The 21026-nt window shown below is 44.5% G+C and overlaps 1 protein-coding gene across 1 annotated transcript; it reads right to left on the reverse strand.

The window, feature by feature from the left end:
- Positions 1-307: 307 nt before the first annotated feature.
- On the reverse strand, positions 308-18731 carry FAM124B (family with sequence similarity 124 member B). The gene is made up of 2 exons (XM_045775329.2): positions 17747-18731; positions 308-3605 (listed from the first exon to the last, which is right to left on the reverse strand). The coding sequence occupies exons 1-2, from the start codon at positions 18476-18478 to the stop codon at positions 2958-2960; spliced, it is 1380 nt and encodes a 459-aa protein (XP_045631285.2). The 5' UTR covers positions 18479-18731; the 3' UTR covers positions 308-2957.
- Positions 18732-21026: the final 2295 nt, after the last annotated feature.

A 21026-nucleotide genomic window follows, 5' to 3' on the forward strand; every position in this document is an offset into this window, starting at 1 on the left:
CTTAGAGAAGATTCAAGAAAGGCAGACAGTATTAAGTTGTCTCAGGAATTTCTGAATAGGTTTTATAACACGGAGATGAAATTTAGGAGTTTCTAATCAACAGAAAATGGGCCCCATTCTCTTCTCTTTGGCTTCCCTTCCTGGCTTTCTCTGGAAGGAAGGAAAAGGGGTGAGCAGAGTGTTGGTGCCATGGAAGGACCGGGATACCTCTACAAAGTCCCATCAGAGCAAAGGGTGGACTGGGGAGCAGCCGAGGCTCCTGCCCCACCTCCCTTTGTAAATAGAGGGCTGTCCTGCCCCCCCCACCCCCAAATCACCTGCTCTCCTGTCCCTAATGGACAAACACATTCAAAAGTTTCCAAACACCATCATTTCTATTAATGTTTAGCGATGTCCAAATAACACTTGCAAAGAAGTATGATATACTGTTAATAAGTTTAAAATAGCCAAACAACTGCAATGCAACTCATTTTTAGTGTACCCAAAAAATATAAAGTGATCTGATTATTGAGAGTCCCTCTGATTTAAAGAGTGATACGTTTTATATTTTAAAAAATATAGCATAAGTAAGTAAAGAGTCTGGCTAATTTGATAAATTGGATTAAACTAGTTCGTAGCTTATTCCTGTTACATACAATCTCTTTTGAACTCTCGGATATATTTGATTCTTTCCATCCATAATTTCCCTCCTAGATATGTGAACATAAATAAATGGCACACATAGCAAAAATGTTTACAGAGCTGAGCTTTTTTTTTTTTTTAATTGAATCATTGATTTTCCTAAAAGTTGTTTCCAAAAAAAAACCCCAAAACCAAAAAAACCCTCCTATTGGCATGACATTTAAAAAAAACCCACGGGTCTGAAGGACCATTTGTAATACTACTACTATCTTACATATTTATGGGGCTTAACAGTATCGAAATGCTTTCACGTGCATTATCTTGATTCCCTTAACAACTTTTTGTTACAAGAGGAAAGGCAACAGAGGATCAAGGACGCTGACATTTCAAGGTCCAATAAGTAGTAAATTTAAAAGCTGAGGCCCAAAGTGGGACCTTTGCACCCTGACCCACTGTAATGGCCATCCCACCATGTTGTAACTTGAATTCCTGTGATGGGGAGCAGAGTCAGTGCCATTTTAAGAGTGTATTATTTTACAAGTCAAATTTGTAAGGTACTCCTTCACATTTTCCAGTATTCGTCATAATTTCCATGTACTTCATAGTCTCACCCATGTATTATGTTAAAGAATTTAGGGAACGTCAAAGAAAGTGAGAAAGAAATTTCAGAACTGCCCCCCTGCTGTGCTTTTCAAGGCAGATCCATAGGTCCATTTAAATCAGACTTTCAATTTTTTTTAACTCTTATTCTAGAAAATCAGACCAAAATTAGGTTCTTCATTCCACTGCCTAAAATCTAACTTTAATCTGGGGGCCGGGGAGAAAGAAAGTGAGAATGGGAATGTGCTGAGGTCATGAGCCCAGAAACATAAAATCAACATAGAAGTCTTGTCTTTGTGGCTTTGGAACTCTCCTTCTCAGTTTTTGAAGCTCAGCAGAGCACCCAAGCTCAGTGGGTGTCCCTGCCCTAAGACTCACCCTTGGGCCTGAACTCGTCCTTCTCCCCGAGTGGGTATACTAAGTATCAGGGTCACCAGAAGACCCAGCTAAATCAGCGTTTATAATCTTACATAATATCTGTCCTGGAGAATAAAGTTCATGGGGTCAAATAACTTTATACATCAACCACAACACACAGACCTCAGATTTTTAAAAAATGTGTGTATAGATCCAACAAAAAAATATAGCATACAAGCAATGAGAATTTGTCCATCTTGGTTATAATTACAACTCATAATATGCCCAGTCTCCACCTGCTTACTACAGCCTCGAGCAGCAAGTGTGAAAATCAACTGTGGAAAAGGGTCCCAGAAGACTTAGGACTTCAGTATATTCTCAAGTACTGATAGAATGGATTTCTACTGGTGAGACCATAAATACCTTTTGGGTTTGATGGCCACAGAACATATGTGGACCATACATCCATGTCTTACTCAAAGGTAGGTGCTCAATAGATATTTGGTGAATGAATGAATGTATAAATGGATGAATGCGTGTTGCAAAGAAATTTAGGAATTTGAACATGGCCAGAAGAATGCAAGTCCTGCTCCAACAACCCATTCGATCCAATCTTCCTGCCACGTCGAGTAAAGATCTGGAATCATCCAATCATATCACATTCCTCTCTGGTTAGAAACGGGAACCACTGGCCCCTTTAGGGTTGTGCAGAAACAAATGAGAAATGGAAGAGCAGGGAAATCCTAAAGCCTTGCTTTCATCTTCCACCTGATCTCTTGACTAGCAGTGTTTCTGCTCATAAACAGGAAAAAAAATTAATTGTTTGTAATTTTCAAAACACTTGCGTGTGAACTCATTCTAGAAGCAAACAACTTTAAAGGCAAAATCACTAGAGGCTATGTGGTGTACAGGGCCTCGTTACCAAAGGAGGTCACATAAAAATTAAAAAACACTAAAGAATAAATAGTCCATGTTGTCCAGGGGGATGAGCTATGCAACCCAAGTAAAAATTAAAACCAAATTACATCCACTCATCAGCATTGCATAACACGTCCGATTCATGTGCATATGCTGCAATTATTCCTGATAGGTGCTGAACTCAACGCACCCAGCTGGGTTAGTGTGTCTCCAGGGACAGAGGGCCTTGGGCTTTCTCCCTATGTGTTGGCTGCATTCCCTCATGACCATGACGGCAAATGAACAACACTTCACAGCACCGTTAGACTACGCACATTTGAAATAAAAGCAATACAGAACTATGTGTGGCTAACATTCAGGACTCATCACATGACCAAGAAAACGTCTGATTTTAGGTCACTGCTCCATTTCTAGAACACTGTAACTGATCTTGTGTTTTAGGAAACCACATTTGTTCTATGCTATATAAAGAATTCTTCTTCTTTTTCTTCACCCTGGACCGCCAGGTGAAGGGGACATTTTGAGATTATCTTCCTTGCACCAAGATCCCTTTGGCCAGCAAGTGATGAAGAATGGGTCCTTGCCTTAAAGATTCTATTGTTCTTGGAGGCAGTTACTCCCAAGGAGGAGTCTAGTAAGCGGGGTGGTGGCTGGCTGGTCCGGAGATCCCTTGAAAATCTGCTCAGAAAAGATTGTTGGGGTTCAGAATTGACCACAGTGCACCCCGTGTCAACATTTGTTTCTGCCTCCAGCTTCTCAAAGCTATCTTGCGGGCTGAGGACCTTTTCTCTGGCCCCAGGTTGGAGGTGGGGAGAAGGCGGATGCACCCGGATGCCCATGGCAGAGTTGCAGTCCTGGGACGAGCAGCCAGGGCTTTTCCACGATTTGCCACTAAAGCTGTCTGACACAGGGCTCTCAGCAGGCTCTGGGCAATCCAGAGAACCCACCTTGAGCCTTCTGAACCGGCTCCTTCGGCATCTTGGCTCCAGGGTCCTCCTTGTGGAGACAGGGATCAGCCGGGAGCCCTGGGGAAGTGTGTCAGCTCCCGAGGTGCCGTTCAGAAAGGAGAGCTCGCCATTCCTGACACCAAGTCCTGGATTCATTTGGACCTAAGGGACAAGGGGAAAAGAAACAAATTCAGCAGATATTTTCCATTAACTAAGTGCCAAGAACAGACCATGTCCCATTCATCCTCTGCCATCCTGTGCCCACAGCAGACTTCCAATAAAGCCAGTTGAAGTGAAGTAATATGTACAATCTAATCATGAGATTTATCAGTATCAGTTCCAAACATCTCTCTCTGACTCCCTAAACGAACATTTGACAAGGCGAAGGATCTCAGAATCAAATGCAACAACACAGTTCTCGTAGATCGTGTTGTTCGAATGATGCCAAGCTGTTCACAGATGTTATTTAGTGGCTTCACGTGAGGTTGCAAATGATGTATTACCAACTAGGCAAAAATAAGAACAAAAATCAAAAGCCACCAAAACATGTGGGTGTAGTCAAGGTAAAGATTGCAGTAAGAATTCAATCGTCCAAAGTCCTTTTCCATCAAGCTGATGATATGTATCTTGAGCTATTGCAAGACATGGGGCACTCAGGGCAGACTAATAATTAGACACCTTTTAAGTCAATGTTATTTAAATTTAGGGACACCATTTATTTATAGTATAGGCTATATGTAGCGGCACGCGGAAAAACATCAAAGAAAAGAGGGGGGACTGCCTCTATGGGACCTGTGGTGTCTTAATCTCTAGCAGTTCCGTTCTGGTTTCAAACTTACAGACCCTCCTCAGCAGAACTGCTACCCCAGAGGTAACTGCTCTCTCCCTCTGCACAATGGAGTTCATCTTCCATCCTTGGACTCTCGGGAGCCTCATCCCCTACTCCTTACACAACACTCTCACCAAGAAGATTTCTGGAAAAGACAATGTTCTCTATCTTGCCAGTAGCCCTTAGAATTTGGTATCCAGGGTCCACCCCTGTCTGGCCCAAATATCAAAATAATGTACAAAAGAACTTTAAATGCATTTACTAAGTGAAAGAAGCCCATCTGAAAGTCTACATAGGGTTCCAACTATATGACATCTGGAAAAGGCAAAACTATGGAGACCATAAAAAGGTGAGTGGTTGGCAGGGGTTAGAGGGGAAGGAGGGATGAACAAGCAGAGCACAGAGGACTTTTAGGGCAGTGAAACTACTCTGTATGATACTACAATGGGGGAGACATGTCATTACACACTTGTCAAAACCGTTAAAATGTGCAACACCAAGAGTGAACCCTAAATAAAGTCTGGACTTTTGGTGATAATGATGTGTCTATGCAGGCTCATCAGCTGCAGCAAAGGCAGCGCTCTGGTGGGGTGTGGACAGTGGGGGAGGCTGTGCCTGCGAGCGGTAGGGGGCACAGGGCACTTTCTGTACTTTCTGCTCCGTTTTGCTGTGAATGTAACACTGCTCTAAATTTTTTTTTAATTTATTAAAATAAAATAAAAAGAATGGTACATATGTATCTCACCAGGCAAGAAGGAAGAAATTAGAACAGTAAGAAAGCAGGTCTAGAAATGAGTAAATTATGGGACGTGTTTATATACGCGATCCACATACATGGCCTCCCGTCAATTTTCTCTCTGATAGAAATGGTGGAGTGACTGTTACCAAGCTGCAAAAAGTAAAAAGCTGCTTCCATCAATTCCTTTAGCATTGAAGCTGGCAAATGTTTTCTGTAAAGAGCCGTGCAATCAATATCCGAAGCCCTGGGGACCTGTGGTCTTTCTCGCCATGACTCGAGTCTGCTGTAGAGCAGCCATGGACAGTGCAGTAAGTGGGTGTGGCTGACTTTCAATATCGTGCAATTTTTTTAAAGATATTTATTTATTTATTTATTTATTTATTTATTTGACAGAGAGAGAGAGAGAGCACAAGCAGGGGGAGTGGCAGAGGGAGAGGGAGAAGCAAGCTCCCGCTGAGCACAGAGCCTGATGTGCTCGATCCCAGGACCCCGGGATCATGACATGAGCCAAAGGCAGACGCTTCACTGACTGAGCCACCCAGGTGCCCAATCTTGTGCAATTTTTATGTGTCCTGACATTTTTTCCACAACCATTTAAAGATGGAAAAACTATTCTTAGCTCCCAGGGGCCTTCCACCTCTGAGGGACTCAAGTTAAAGTGAATGCTCTTTACTGCTCCAACAGTCAGCTCTCCTGTTAGTTCGGCTCTTCAGCACCAACATCTCCTTCCATGTCAACTGGAGTCCGAAGACCATCACTTCAACCATTTCCTCACCAAGACCTCCAACTCCCTTCCACCACTCCCTTTCTGCTCTCTGTCAAAAGCCTCCGCAAGGCCTCCCAGCTCCAGATGCATCTGCATTACCACCTTCTCTGAACTTGTGCCTTGAACTTCAGACTGTCAAAGAAGCGCACATGACTGCTCAGAGTGACATCACCATAAAGGTGTGGTTTCCAACTCTGCCCAGCCTCCCCGGCAGTCTTGTTTCCTTAGCCCCCCCACCCCCATCCTTTTGCCACAGGCAGCTGTTTCAAACCTTCTGAACTGTCCTCAAACCTTCAGCAGCACAACCTCTGCCCAACCCCCCAGTGGAAGGTCTCACCATCTAGATTACAGAGAAAACAAAAGCCATCATCAGCTAGCAACTCTCATTTGCTTGCCACCCAGCACACCTGCAATGTCACCGTCCTCTCCACAAGGAAAGGGACCAGTCTGTCTGCACTGTGAATTCCGTGGCCTCCCGCCTTCCCGGCCACCCCAACTTATGAATGATTCATTTTTTCCCATGTTGTTACCTTGTTTCTCCAGTCTTTCTGTCTTCCTGGTGCTCTGCCTACTCCTTTGCAACAGCAGTTCAGCCTGCTCAAGTCTATCTTGAATAATGCATTCCATCCCCTCTCTCCCCTCCAGCTCTCTCTCCTCTCCTTCACAACCAAGCCTCCCTATAAAATTCATCCACACTCATTTATCCTACTAACCCCCCCCCCATCTCCCTACTCACAGCACTGACTCTCCCTCCTACCGAGCCACTGAAATTGCTCTTGCCAAGATCATCCACAATCAGCTTCCTTGTCATTCATTGTTACCCGAGCTCTGGTCGAATTTTCAAGGCTGACCTTTCTCCTTTACATTTGAAGTCTTCTTCTTTTTAAACTTCTGTGTCAACACATTCTTCTGGATTTTCTCCTTCCTTTCATCCACCCCTTCTCAGTTTCCATTGAAGGAGCCTCTTCCCCTGTCAGTTCATTATATGTTGTGTTTCTTCAGTGCTGATCTGGGTCCTCTTCTCCTCTTTACACGCCATCCCAGGGCACTCTCAGGGACACCCATGCCTTCAATTACTATCTAAATGATGAAGGCTCCCAAAAGCATAACTACAGTTCAGATCTGTCTTTTAAGCCTCATACTTTATCCAACTGTCTTCTAGGAACCAGCTACTCAAACTCAACATATCCAAAATTGAACTCATTTTCATGCTAATGCTCATAATCTTGCTAATTCAGTTCTCTTTAGTCTTTTCCCTTTCTTCGAACACTTTAGTCCCATGTTGGGCAAGCAAGAGCATAATTTTCCCTTCTTCCTCCCCATGTCATCCATTCCCATGGACTCTGCCTCTCAGAGATCTCTCAGATATTCCTGTCTTTCCATGTACAATGCCATTAACCCTAGGTCAGGATCTCGTCATCTCTTGTCTGAATTATTGCAATGGTCGTATGATGATGGGACCCCCAAGGACACTCTTACCTCTCTCTAATCCCTTCTCCACTCCACTACAAGGGAGTTTCAAAAACAGTTTTCATCATGCCACCCTCCTGTTTCAGATGACTCCCTACTCTTCTTGAGATAAAAAATCTAAGTCCTTTAATATGTCTTATCACACCCTCACAGTCTGCCCCTTCTTCCTCCTGCCTGGTCATTCACCACTTCCTCCCTTTCAGCCTCCGCTTGCCAAAATTGAACTTCTTGGATATCATTTGCTCTTTCCCAGTGCCAATGTTTATGTATATTATTTCCTCTGTCTGGGATATGTCTCCTCTAACCCTTTTTCCTAAAAACCCGTGGCCAACTCCACCCTCTACATCATTTCCACTGGAAGCTTTCTTGATATCACTGAATCTGGGGTAGGTCCCCTAAATTTTGGCTCTGCCACTTATTAGTTGTTGCACCTTAGACAAGTTACCTAATATTCTTATGTCTCAGTTTCTTCATCTATAAAAGAAGATAATCATAAGTACCAGCATCATAGAGTCATTGAAAAGATTGAATGACAACAGTGCCTGGGACATAGTAGTGTTAAATATGAGTTGGTCATTATCATAGTAATTAGTATTGTCACTAGCTCTTCTAGCAGCGTGTACTGCCATATCAGAGTAGTTACCACACTGTTATGCACCTGCACACTTACTTATTTGTATCTTCCTCTAAACTTGCCATCACCTTCTCCATTGTTGTATCTCCAGTACCTAGCATAGGGCCTAGCACGTGGTAAGTAATCACTTGATGTCTTTTGGATACATAAGTAAAGCTTAGCACCTAAGAAAATATAAATTTTTACATGTAGAAATGTATGGAAATGTAGAATCTATGTATTGGGCCCCTAATTATTTGACATTAAGTAGATATGAAGTCTTATCAAGAAAATTCAAAAAGACTTTCATCATATGTTTGGCCATTTCTGCAAACTTTTTAAGAGAAGTAAATGTCAATTTTTCTTTCTTAAAGAGAGGCCTAAGATCCTTAGATGACACAGCACAAGTGAATGCAACATTATTAATGTAGAAATGCAGATGTGTGCTGTTAGAGTGGAGAATTTCTAGGGGAAACATAATGCTGAGTGATTGAGAGAAATCCCTTAAGGGAGAAGAAGGCTCCTCTTGCCAAAAAAATAAAGTGAAACGCATTTTGTAAGAATTCCAGTCATTTAGAGCTCATCTTCCCAAGAAATATTTGTAAAATGTTACAAATTGAGAGCTAGCTTTTTCAAGTTTCAGGGAATGCTAGCAGTTATCTTGATGAATAGAAAGATCATTTATCACTCATTTGACTCTAAACACTTGAGAAACAAGAGAATATACATCATTGAGAAATGATGAAGCTGTTCAAGAACAGATTCACGTCATGAATGGAGATAGTATTGTCTCTAACTAGAAGTGATTGCAAGAGATAGCAAAAGAGAATTTTCCTACACTGAGAAAAAAATTAAATGGAAACAAATTATACAATAATAAGAAACCCAAAAACAATGCCAAACTTGCTTACCTAAGAGTTGAAAGCAGTTCCTTCCAATTAATTGATCTTTAAATTAAAGGTACTTACTTTAACTGATTAACCAAAACCACTGATGTTAACCTGCTTTTCTGTAAGAGTAAAAACCTTCTAAGCAATGCCTCCAAGTGTTCTTTCAGGGCAGCATAAACCCAAGTATTGAGTGATAAGAAGAGCAGGGATGGGAGTGTGTACATGAGTGTGTGTATGTGTGCGTGTGTGTGTGTGTGTGTGTGTGTTTGTGTGTGGCTGTGTGGGATACATTAGGGGTGGGGATGGAGAATGGAAAAGAAACAAAGAAAGAAACAAAGAGGGAGAAATAGAGTCTGAGTGTGTACAGCTGAGAGACTCAGAAATGAGAAAGGACGCTCAAGAAATGGTACAGAAGAAAATGAATTACTTTCTTCATGAGAGCCTATGTTCTTTCATTTTTCAATGGCTAATGAAGAACATAAGGACAAACTTAGCTAAATGTCTGTTGATGAAATGAAAAGAACCACATGCTTGCTTATACCAACTAGCTTCTGGAATATACACCTTTTTTGAAGAGACAGACTTATTTCCTGAAAACCAGCAGTCAATCAATCCATGTTTCAGAAACAGCTGTTTACCTACTAGCCTACTGGAAATAGACATTTACAACAGAATTCTGAAAAGAGGTAGGGAGTCATAAAAGTCCAAAATTATATGGTGCAAGAATGAGAAAATACGTAATCAGTTGCGTGTTACAAAAATTTCCGTGTAAAACGTACACCAAATGGGAGTCAATGTGCCCTTGAGCTTCATGGCAGATTTCAGAGAGAAATTGCTATTTGAGGAGAGCCTTGAAGGATGGATAAATAAAGAGGAAGAGAAAGACATCTCTGGACAAGGAACAGCTTCAGCAATACATAGATGCAGATATCCATAAAATGGAACATTTTCAGCCTAAACAGGAATGAAATTCTGACACATGCTACATGGATGAACCCTGAAAACATCATATTGAGTGAACTAAGCCAGACGTAAGGGCAAATATCATATAATTCCACATATGGGAGGTGCCTAGGATAGGCAAATTTATAGGGACAGAAAGAAGAACAGAGGTAACCAGGGACTGGAGGGAGGAGAGAATAGTGGGTTATGGTATAATAGGTACAGAGTTTCTAGTTGGTGTGATGAAGAAACAGACTATGGTGACGGTTGCCCAACATTGTAAATGTACTTCACGGCACTGAACCCAATACTTAAAAATGGTTCAAGTGACAAATTTTATGTTATGTGTATTTTATGACAATGAAGAAAATACCTGGGTGCAGGAGTGAGCCTAGAGTTCTGGAAAGAAAGTTGGGATAGCCATACACATAGCAGTTGTTTAAAAATACATTCATCTGTGATGTGCTAGATAAAACAGGGTGCCTGGAGCTAGAGTAAAGAGTGAGAATGTCATAATAATAATGTATTTAAAGCTATGCGGGCTTAAAGAAGGAAGGGAGTAGAGGAATGACCCCAGAGGAAAAGTAAACAGCTGGGTGTGACTGAATGTGGGACTTCTGGAAAAAGAGGCTTTCATAGTGAGAATGTTTCAAAACCAGAGCAAATGGGGAGAGAGTGACCAGAGCTGGAGAAGATGGGGGAGATGGTGACTTAGGTTTTGCTCGGTGAATGTAAGATAAGGATGACACATTATGTTCAAATAGTCTTCCAGAGATCTGGAAAGAAGCTAAATAAATAAATAAATAAGCAAAAACTCAAGAGCTAGAGATGCAAACACAGGAGTAAGGAGAACAAAGATGATACTAAATCCACGGGATGGTCTGTATTTCTTAATCTTAAGGACACTTTCAGACGAGGACAGCAGTTCTCAACTGGGGAAAACTTCACCCCCCCAGAGACATTTGACAAGGTCTGGAGACATTTTAGTTGTCACAACTGGGGCACCGGGGTCATTGCTACTGGCACCTAGTGGCAGAGCCAACGATGCTGCTAACATCAGCAATGCACAGGGCAGTCCTCCACGACAGAGAACCATCTAGTCCAAGACATCAGAACCACCATGGGTGAGAAAACCTGATTCAGGGACAGGAAGAAAGAGGTGAGTCCTTGGGAAAAAACAGCAAAGGGACAGCTGGACAGAGAAGATTAACTGCATAGTTAAAGATAAGGGTTATGGAAGCCCGCAGTGGAGAGAGACTTTCGAGGGAGGGATGGTCAACCTTTACTGATGCTGGTGGCCTTAGAGCAAGAACTCTTCCAGCATCTGTACGAGAGGGAGCATGCAGGGCAAACAGCAGGGCCCCAAGACTGGAGAGATGATGGACAAATACAGGGAATCATGGCTTCTCGGAGCAAAGACTCATAAGTGGAAGCCACAGCAGGAACCAGAGCCAGGTGAGGAAAACCTCAACTGTGACTGAGGAATGGCGGCAGGCTCAGGGCAGACACCTCTGACAGTTCAAAACTCCAGGGGGACCCAGTCGTAGAGGGGCCTGGCAAGATTGTGAGATTTCCCTCCAGGAGCTTGACCAGAGGCTCACAATAAATATTGGAGAAAAATCTCTTTGTGTTTCTGGAAGGGAAGGAGAAAAAGCACCACGTCTAAACCAGAAAACTGTATTCTTAAAAGGCCTGCTCTCAGAGAAAACTAGTTAAACAGAAGCTAACCTGAGCCTGACTGACCTGGAGGAAGGGAAATACTCAATTCCAGCCCATTCTAGCCATCTTGTCCTGGCAAAGGAGGGAGAAAAAAAAAAACTTAAAAATACTTGTGAATTCACAGTCCAAGGCACAGACTCACTAAAAGACTGTATTCTAATCACAGAACGCTTCCCCTCTCAACTCCTCACCACCACATTACAAAAGGCCTATTTTCAGCAGTTCCTTTTACCTGCTACCTCATGTCTAGCTAGCAAAAACAAAACAAAACAAAAAACCAAAACAAAAAAAACAAGGCATACTAAAAGGTAAAAAAACACAATTTGAAGAGACAGAGTGAGCATCAGAACCAGGGATGGCAGAATTGTTGGAATTATCATGTCAGGAATTTGAAACAGCTATGATTAATGTACTAAGAGCTCGAATGGATAAAGTAAACAGCGTGCAAGAACAGATGGCAATATTAACAGAGATAGAAATACTAAGAACGAACAGAAAGAAACACTAGAGACAAATTAAAACAACAACAACACTGTAATAGAAATCAAGAATGCCTTTGATGGGCTTACTAGTAGTCCGGACACAGATGAAGAAAGAGCCCTGAGCTTGAGGGTACCTCAGAAGAAACTTTCAAAACTAAGCATCAAAGAGAACAAAGACAAAAAACCAGAGCGGAAGACCCAAAGACTGTGAGACAGCTACCCAAAGTGTAACAGATGCATCGTAGGCAGACCAGAAGGCAAGAAAGAGAGAAAGGAACAGAAGAAATATTTGAAATAACAAGGACTGAAAACGTTCCCCAAATTAATGTTGGAAAACAAACCACAAATCCGGGAAGCTCAGAGAACACCAAGCACAAAAATGCCACAAAAGCTACACCTAGACATTGTTTTCCAAACTATAAACATCAAAGATAAAGAAAACATACAAAAAGACACCAGAAAAGGAAAAAAAGAGACAAGAATGAGGTGCCTGGGTGGCTAGGTCAGTTGAGCATTGGATTCTATCGGGCTCTGCACTCAGCGGGGAGTCTGCTTGAAGGTTCCTTCCCTCTGCCCCTCCCCCTACTCGAGTGTGCACTCTTTCTCAGATAAATACAAAAATCTTAAAAGAGAGAGAGAGAGAGAGTAACAAGAGTCACTTCAACAACCATGCAAGAGAGAGGAGAATGGAGTGAAATACCTACCTAGAATTCCATACCCTATGAAATTCTCCTTCAAAAGTGAAGGAGAATTAAAGGCCTTCTCAAACAGAAATTGAAGAAATTTGTTTGCCAGTAGGCGTGCCTTGCAAGAAACATCACAAGTTCTTTGGAAAGAAGCAAAATAATAAAGGTCAGAAACCTGAAAGGAAGAGCATTGAAGAAGCGATAAGTGAAGGTAAATGCAAACTTCTGTTTTTCTCATTCTTTGTTGATCTAACAAAATAGTTTGTTTAAAATAATAATACCAACAATGTATTTAATTATGTATGCTTGTGTATATATTGTGTATAGCCCTTAATGCACATATTAGAAAAGAAGAGAGACCTCAACTCAGTAATCTAAGTTTTCACCTTAGGAAACTAGAAAAAAGAAAAGCATATTAAATCCAAAGTAAGCAAGAGTGCCTGGGCGGCTCAGTTGGTTAAGCATCTGACTTGATTTCGGCTCAGGTCATGATATCAGGGTCATGAGATTGAGCCCCATGTCGGGCTCCACACTTAGCTCAGAGTCTGCTTGTCCCTCTCTCTCTGCTCCTCCCCCCACTCGTGCTCTCTCTCTCATCTTAAATAAATAAAATCTTTTTTAAAAATCCAAAGTAAGCAAAAGAAAAGATAATCAGAATTAGAGCAGAAATCAGTGAAACTGAAAACAGGAAACCAATAGAGAAAATCAATGAAATAAAAAACTGGTTCTTGGAGAGCTGTGTGGACTCTAACTCCAGTACTGATTGTAGAGGCTTCAGAGGTGAGCCCAAGGCCTGGAGGAAGGCTATGCAGGTGTGAGTTCCCGCTCATTCAGCAGAATAAACTGGGAAGAGCTGCCAGAAAGGATGGCTGATGACCAGCGTCTGTTGTCGAGACTCGGTATCCCGGTTGTGCTGATGTTGGGTTCATGTACTGGTGTAACTGAGCCCCCCATCCAGGTCTACGAACAAGACACCACCACTGTGGGACAGGAGCTGCAGATGCATGTGAACTTTCCCATTTCGTTCATCTTGGGAAGCAGTCAACCCTTGTCAAGAAAGACCTGGAAGGTGGGCCTTCAAGGGGCTAAGAGAGAACCACCCTTTTCTTGCTGTGTGCTTGGCCTGGAGCACCTCCTAGTGACGGGTGTGGAGAACACAAGGAGGAGACCTGGGGAAGGACCTCAAGGTCACGTCTCGGCCAAGGAGTTCTGAATGGTGACACCCAGAGGTGCTTGTAAGTTTCCTTCCCCATACAGAACGTTTTGTTGTTTTCCCCTTTTATCCTCAAATTTTTGGAAAGATCTTGTTGAAAATTACAGCCTGGTTTCGGTAGTGTTGTGTAGACGTTGGCAAGGACATACCCGTAAGTGCGGGGTGGTGGTGGCCTCCGTTACCAGTGAAGGCAAGCTGGCCCTGCAGCCTGCGCCGATCTCCCGGGAGTTATTGGCAACACCACCAGAGACTACTGGCCTGGTGAGGAGAGCAGGGTGAAAGAACCTTAGGGGCCTCTTCCAGAGTGCTTGAGAGATCGCACCTTAGGGGCTATGGCCTGCCACCAAATGACATACTGGCTTCTGTGACATCGTGATCTTCGCCTGCTTTCTGGCTGCTCCTTCTCACATTCCTTCACTCGTTCTTCTCTTTCCCTTCTCATTCTACGCTCTCTTCCTTGATAACAGCACTTCTTCCCAGGGCTTCAACCATCGGCTCCAGCCTATGCCCTAGTCCATGCTCCAGCTCTCAGAGGCCACCTGACTCGGGAATATCTTCACCGGAATGACCTGCAAGCATCTCAAACCCAGTGTGCCCAGACTCATCATCACCTCCCTCTTTTTGACCCCTACGTCTAATTCATTTCCAAATCTGTTACGTCTACCCCGAACTAGTGCATATTTAACCTCACACTTCCATTGTGGGTCTTCTTACTCAAAACATCGCTGGCCCCTGATTGGATTCCTGACGTCGCCTCTGGATCGGCCAGTCTACCGTCTGTGATGGGACCGGGGTTAGCATTCTGAAGTGCATACTACAGACTGTCATGTCCGCCCCCTCTCTAAAAACATTGATAAACGCCTCTCTCATGCCTGTTGCACCCATACTCAGTGGGCCAAAAATCACTCTCCTAAACTCGTTTGAACTCTCCAGCCCTATACCCTTCTACCGCCTCGTTCGGTCATCCTCCAAGTCACACATCCTCCACACAACTTTCCCAAACTCCGTCAAATTAACCCTTTCTGTCCCTCCACTCAAGGTGGGGACAGGGCATTTACCATAGGCCACTTGGTTTTCCAGGCACTTGCGGGAGAGTTGGGCCCCCATCAGCCCAACATCACACATCACAGCTAACACAGAAGGCAGCGTGACGTCACACCGAACACCTCACCAAAGGGTCACGGAGGGATGGCTGTCTCATCTCCCACAGGGCAACTGTGGGAAAAACACAGGGACAAAGAGGTCTGCTAGAAGTGGGAAGGGAAGAATCAACCCACCGTACTTTTGCAGCTGTTAAGAACTAAGACGAATGGAGAACAGGGTCTAGAACAGGGCCTGGCGCAGGGTAGGCACTCAGGAAGAGGACTTGGTGAATGAAGAAACATGGGCATATTTGATCATTTATTGATACATTCATTCATTCACTGAGCATCTACTATGCCCCCTACTATCACTCTCATCAAAAATACACATTCTAGACTCTGAGAAGCGTCCGACCGGCTGTGTTGACAGGAGGTCATGTGGGAAAGGAATTGTTCACTGTGTGTGTCTGGTGAGACAGTGAGTGGCTTCTTACACACGCAGACAATAATCGCATTGCTTCTGGGCGATCTCCTACGGCTTCCACTTCACAGAGCACCTCCATTTATATTCTCTTTTTCGATCCTCATAGCAAATCGTGTGTGTCAGTACCACACACAGGCCCTCTCAGCGACCGCCGATTGCAGTAAGGACACAACAGAAGCTATTAGCAAGGCTCTGGTTCATTCACACAGGACTGCATTTGCCTCCCGTGTGGCCGACACTGTTCCAGGTACCGGGAATACAAAAGTGGGCAGAGAGCTGCCCGCCCTCGTGGTGCTTACCTTCCAGTGGCTGACCACCTTCCTGATGATGTGGTCTCCAGCCACCTGCTCCCCTTCTTCCCCCGACCCCCTCTTTTCACCCCAGCCACACAGAACCTCAGGCAGTGTTCTGAACACGCCCTGCTGAGAAAAGGCCCCAGCACACACGGTCACCCACGGTGTCTCCTCTTCGGAACACCCTCCTCCCTTCTCCATCTGGCTACTTCCTTCCGGGCCGTCCAGCCTCAGCAGGCCCAGGTATCGCTCCTCAGGAAGCTTTGCCCGTCGCCCGCCCTCACCATGTCTAGCACGCCCACACACGTGGCCGTTCCAGCCCTGAGGAAAGGTCACTTGTGGAGAGGGTAATTGGTGGTTATGGTTTTCCCTTGAGTAGGTATTATTTTCTTTCTTCCGGTCCACATCCGTCACCTGGGCCACCCCGCATTTGTTCCCCTACTGCCGTGCTGGGGGTTCTTACTCTCCCGTGGGGGTCCCAGGAAGGTCTGACTCCACGGACAGTCCACGTGTGGAGGGCAGAGCCTCTGCCTCAGAGCTACGCTGGCCCACAGACTCCCATTTCCTTGGGTGCAGTCATTGGTTTAGAGAAGAGCGTCTGGTCCAAGGTGGTTGGGTTGATTTTAAAAAGAGGAACAGTGAAAAACGTGCTCCCTGCTGCACACACGTGTTAAACGTTTGTTTGACAGTGAGGTTGATTTTAAAGGCTGGAGATTGACCAAGGCTGAAGGAGAGACTTTAGATGCCTCGGAAATGGCTGTGTTAATATAAAACACAGAAGCAGTGCCTGTCCACCTTAGGGGAACAAGATGGTAAATAATTTAAAAATCTTTTAATATAGAGTCAATAGGATTCATGTTATTAATAACTCAAAGCAGATGACAACAAGATTAATCAAAGGGAAAGACTATTCGTCTTCCGTCCTGTTATTACTTTACCCAATAGGCCCTAAAGGGGTTTCTGACCGTTTCTCAAGGACAGAAGCCACAGAACATGTTGCTGTGAGTAGCACACCCCCCCTGCCTGCGCTCACTCACAGTCCACACACACCCACCGAGCCCTGGACGGTCATGGGTCACTGCGTGGGTTTTGGAGCTGAGTAGACACTTCCCTCCCTGTGTCTTGTGCCTTAGACAATTAACTGAGTACCTCAGTTTTCTCATCTGCAAAATGGGCAAAATTGTGACTTTCTAGGTGGTTGTAAGAATTAAATAATCAATGTAATAACATTTAGTCTAGGTCATAACAGATAATAATAGCTAAAATGGCATAAAATTGCATTCTGGGCACTATCCTAAGCACTTGAAGCATTACAACAGCCCACACTCTAGGAGGAGGTTAATAGTACTTTCATTGTGCTAATGAAGGAGTCAAGGCTAAGCCAGGCAGCTACGGGGTGCAAGGCTCAACAGCCACAGAGCGCTCCACGCGAGACGACCCATTACGGTAGCGATCATGACTGTGCCTGGCTTAAATGGGTTGCTTACAGAAGAGGACTTTAATATCCAGACTTTATTTTTAAAGGAGTTCTAACCATCTAACTTGATTTGGGGAGAAACTGACAGTGATCCAAGCTGCTTAAACATTAAGTCAACAGGAAAAAAAAAACAAAACTGAAGTCAACAGGACTGCAAACTTAACATCCCCAAACATAATGACCACCTCAGCCTCCTTAGGTCAGATGTGAACGAGCTGACACTATTCTCGAACCCAAAGCGTGGGCCAAGTATTTGTATACAGTTTTAAAGGACAATCTGAGATGGGGTGTCGTCTGATTCTCCTGCAAACCTCTTGCGCCAGCTACGAGCTCACGGAGCATGACCTCCGTTATCTGTCAGATGAGGGGATTTTATTAGATCAGTGACTCTCAACCCTGACACCACATATCTGAGTCCTCCAAGGCACCCCCGGAGATGCCGATCTAACTGGCCTGGGGTGCAAGTGTGGCTTGGGAATTTCTGCAAGCTCCCCAGGGGCTCTGATGTGCCAGGAAGGTTAAGAACCACTGCCTTAAATCATCACGAAGGCCCATCTCAGAGGTAAAATCACAGTTTCCTGTGCGTCTACACAGATCAGAGGCAAAACCCCAGGATACCTGAAGCAGGATCTTGTTGCCATCGTAGTCCTGTGTTTGCCACCTGGTGCGGCTGATGGGGACGCACGGGTGGGGTAGAAGAGGCACCAACTGGCCGATCTCTTGAACCTTGAACTGCAGCACTGAAGACTCCTTGGGGTCCACTGACATTCCGAGGGGCAGCTGCTCCAGGGAGAACTGCAGAGTGAAGCGCTCGGTGGCATGGAGCACGAAGAAACAGAAGTTGCTCCTCTGAGCGGTGGCTCCCTTCTGCAGGATCAACTCGTAGAGTCTGATGGCATCCTCGTAGTTATCAAAGCTGCAGTAGACCGTCACCCTCAGGATCTCGACGCCGCAGCGCACCTGCCGCACGCCCCAGACCGGCATCTGGCTGTCCAGACTGTAGAGCTCCTGGTTGGCAAGAACGTAGGGACACGGCCTCCCCCGAGCATTCGGGGCAGGGTAGCACTGCCACGGCCAGTGCTGGAGGGAGTCAAGAACGCGAAATAGCCGCTCCTCTCCCAGGCTCTCGTGCAGGAAGAGCAAGACAGACATCCCCGGGAACCGGGAGCGCTTGGAGTGGCACTTGTCATAGTATTTCACTGGACTGACCCGCTCTGACACCAGAAAGGGGCGGACGTCTGGGCAAATGCAGTCCAGGAGCTGATCCAGAGTTTGCTGCAGAAGCGAGCCATGGCCAGAGTGGGCGAGGAGGTGGACGGTCATGGCCAGAGGCTCCGGTGTCCCGTCCATTCCGCGCTGCCCGAGGAGGACAGAGGGAGCAGGCGTGGAGGCCCACGGTCAAGCCTCTGCAGCGAAGGAGCGTTCAGCCCACCAGGAAACCTGCAGCCACTGCAGAGCAAAGGTCCTAACCTGGGCTCCCGGTTGCCGGTGGCCTCACAGCCAGACCATCCAACAAACTGGGGCACAACAGCCTCGGGGTCAATGTCATCCAGCTCGCGCATAATGTAACCACGCCTTGGGCTTGTCCAGGCACTGCCCCGGGTTTCTGTTTGACCTAAAAACCTATAATCCTGAGAAACACCCAAGTGGGTGGTTCTTACGGACACTCAGCAAAGGAAATGACCAGGCAAAAGGAACAGGAGTCGGCTCTGTTGGCTGATAGCAATCTGTTTAGTTGAAAAGACATCCATTTTATGGGCCCACAATGGGTTCTGATTTCCTCCTTACATCTCTCTGTGTTTACAGTAGGCTCCCAGGCCACCTGAATACAATGAGTGCTTTCAAACAATACTCGAAACTTGTCCCCTTGCCAGGATTTTTTTTCTCCCTTTGTCTTTTTATTTTGTTATCAGACAACCGATGCTAGGACATTGAAGAGAAGACACTGTACCTACCTAATACTGAGTGTTCACTGAAAATGATTTGCTCTGATGCAAATTCTGCCGTATGTACTGAAATGTTGCAAAAAATAAAAAAGTAAAAAGGTGTTGTAAAAAAACCCCCCCAAAACCAAAAAACAATCCCCCGTTATTCATGCTGATTCTTCAGGAAGAGTGAGAGCTGCCCATTATCGATAGTATCATTGCTCAGATCTACTGAGGAGCTATTAGGCACCAGTCAGAAACCGGGCTTAAACTTCACATAAATGGATTTAATCCTGCAACAAACCTATGAAGAAAAGACTGTTTATCCCCAGATGACTAATGAATGACCTAGGGCTAAGTAACAGAGAAGCAAAGTAACTTGCCTGAGGTCTCACAGCTAAAGAGGGGCTGAGCAAAGATTTGCACCCAGGGACTGAGAGGTGCCCCAGAGAAGTAAAGATGAGGTGCCTCTCAGGGACCTGCAAGTCCCGGCCTGGATTTTCTTCCTTAGGATAGGGAAAGGGCACCAAAGCAAATTCTCGTTGAGGACGCGTATTTATCCTAGAGACTTGGCGTGCTGTTGAATCATAAAATGAATAAACTTCATTAAGAATATTCGAGCTCTAAACATAACACCCACCCTAATGTGTTCTGAGGATCCGTTTGAAATTCATTTGCTACTCCGGTAGCTGTGCTTCTGAAAAGGTGTAGACAAGCACATTTTTCTAAACAGAACTCCTAAAACAAGCTACTTAGGAATGCTTATAAATGGAACACATTGTGACAATCTTCCATAATTTAGAAAGCACTTTGGTGACTTTCAATATAACTTACCTTGACTTTTGCTTTACGTAGGCAAACTCCTTTAATAGCTTAGTAACCAAATTTGAGGTCAAATATTGTTATCTATGGAAAGGAATCATTTCTATTCAGATTCCTTTTCTAAATCAAACCTACACTTCCAATCATTCGAGGTTCATAAATCCTATACTTTTTGCATTGGAAAAATAGATAAATAGAGTTGATAACAAATGAATTGTTTTTTAATTATCACGGTAATTAAATTCGTTTTGCTGCCACTTCCCAAAAATCATTAGTTTTTTTTTTAAGATATTACAGCTCTCAATCTTTAAAAAAACATAACAACTCTTCATTCATATTACACAGTAGCATATGCAGGCAATAACTTTCTCATCTCTCAGTAGGACACCCTCCCCTTTTCTGTATCCTTCCACTCACAGAACTGTCTGTACACAGGCCCTTTAGAATTCAGACATGGTTTTTTGAAATATCCTTTGCAATTCTGGAAATAACTCGAAAGATTCAAGGAGAAAAAACATACCCCTGAGACAAAGATATTAACTCACAACATTTTGCACAAGGCAAGTATTGAAGCCCATATATAGGAACGGGTTTGCTTCGTCGTGTTGTTTTAATCTTTTATCCACTGCGAAAACATACTTTTTTCCTCTCGAGGTTGTCATTTCTGTCAGGACTGGAAAGATTTCATTAATCTGAAGGCAGCCAAAGTGCCAAGAAATACAGGGCTGGGGGTGGGAGGGGGTACCACGAGTCTCCTTTCTGACTGGTTGCCTTTGAAATTATTTTTCCGGGAGCAACCTGAAATATTGACCCTTAGAGCAACTGCCTCCCTCCTCCTCACCGCCTGCCACCCACCGTAATGGCCAGATTCTCAGCTCGGCTCCATTCCACTGTGCTCTGTTTGCAAGCTGCTTCTGCCGAAGGCTCAGAGGAATATACGAGGGGAGATCATCAGCTTTGACTGCCAGTACCTGGACAGCTGACACTCAGCTCTCTACCTTATTTTTCTTAAACTTGGCCAAGATGCCCGGTATCTGTCAGTCACCAGCCCCTGGATGGCAGCCAGGGGGTCAACTCCTCCCGGCAAAGTGGAGAAACTGGTGACAGGTAGTACAAGGAAAAGTAAGAAATCAGCTAGTTATGAGGCTTCG

The sequence above is a fragment of the Ursus americanus genome, chromosome 1 (assembly GCF_024610735.1).
Source record: "Ursus americanus isolate L20-20 chromosome 1, mUrsAme1.1.p, whole genome shotgun sequence".
NCBI lineage: Eukaryota > Metazoa > Chordata > Mammalia > Carnivora > Ursidae > Ursus > Ursus americanus.

Excerpts from the sequence above, each read along its gene's own strand:
- FAM124B (XM_045775329.2), bottom strand. The coding sequence starts at position 18,478 with ATGGACGGGACACCGGAGCCTCTGGCCATGACCGTCCACCTCCTCGCC. Across the intron at positions 3,606-17,746 it reads GCAACAAGATCCTGCTTCAG|GTCCAAATGAATCCAGGACT; the intron begins GTATCCTGGGGT and ends CTTGTCCCTTAG.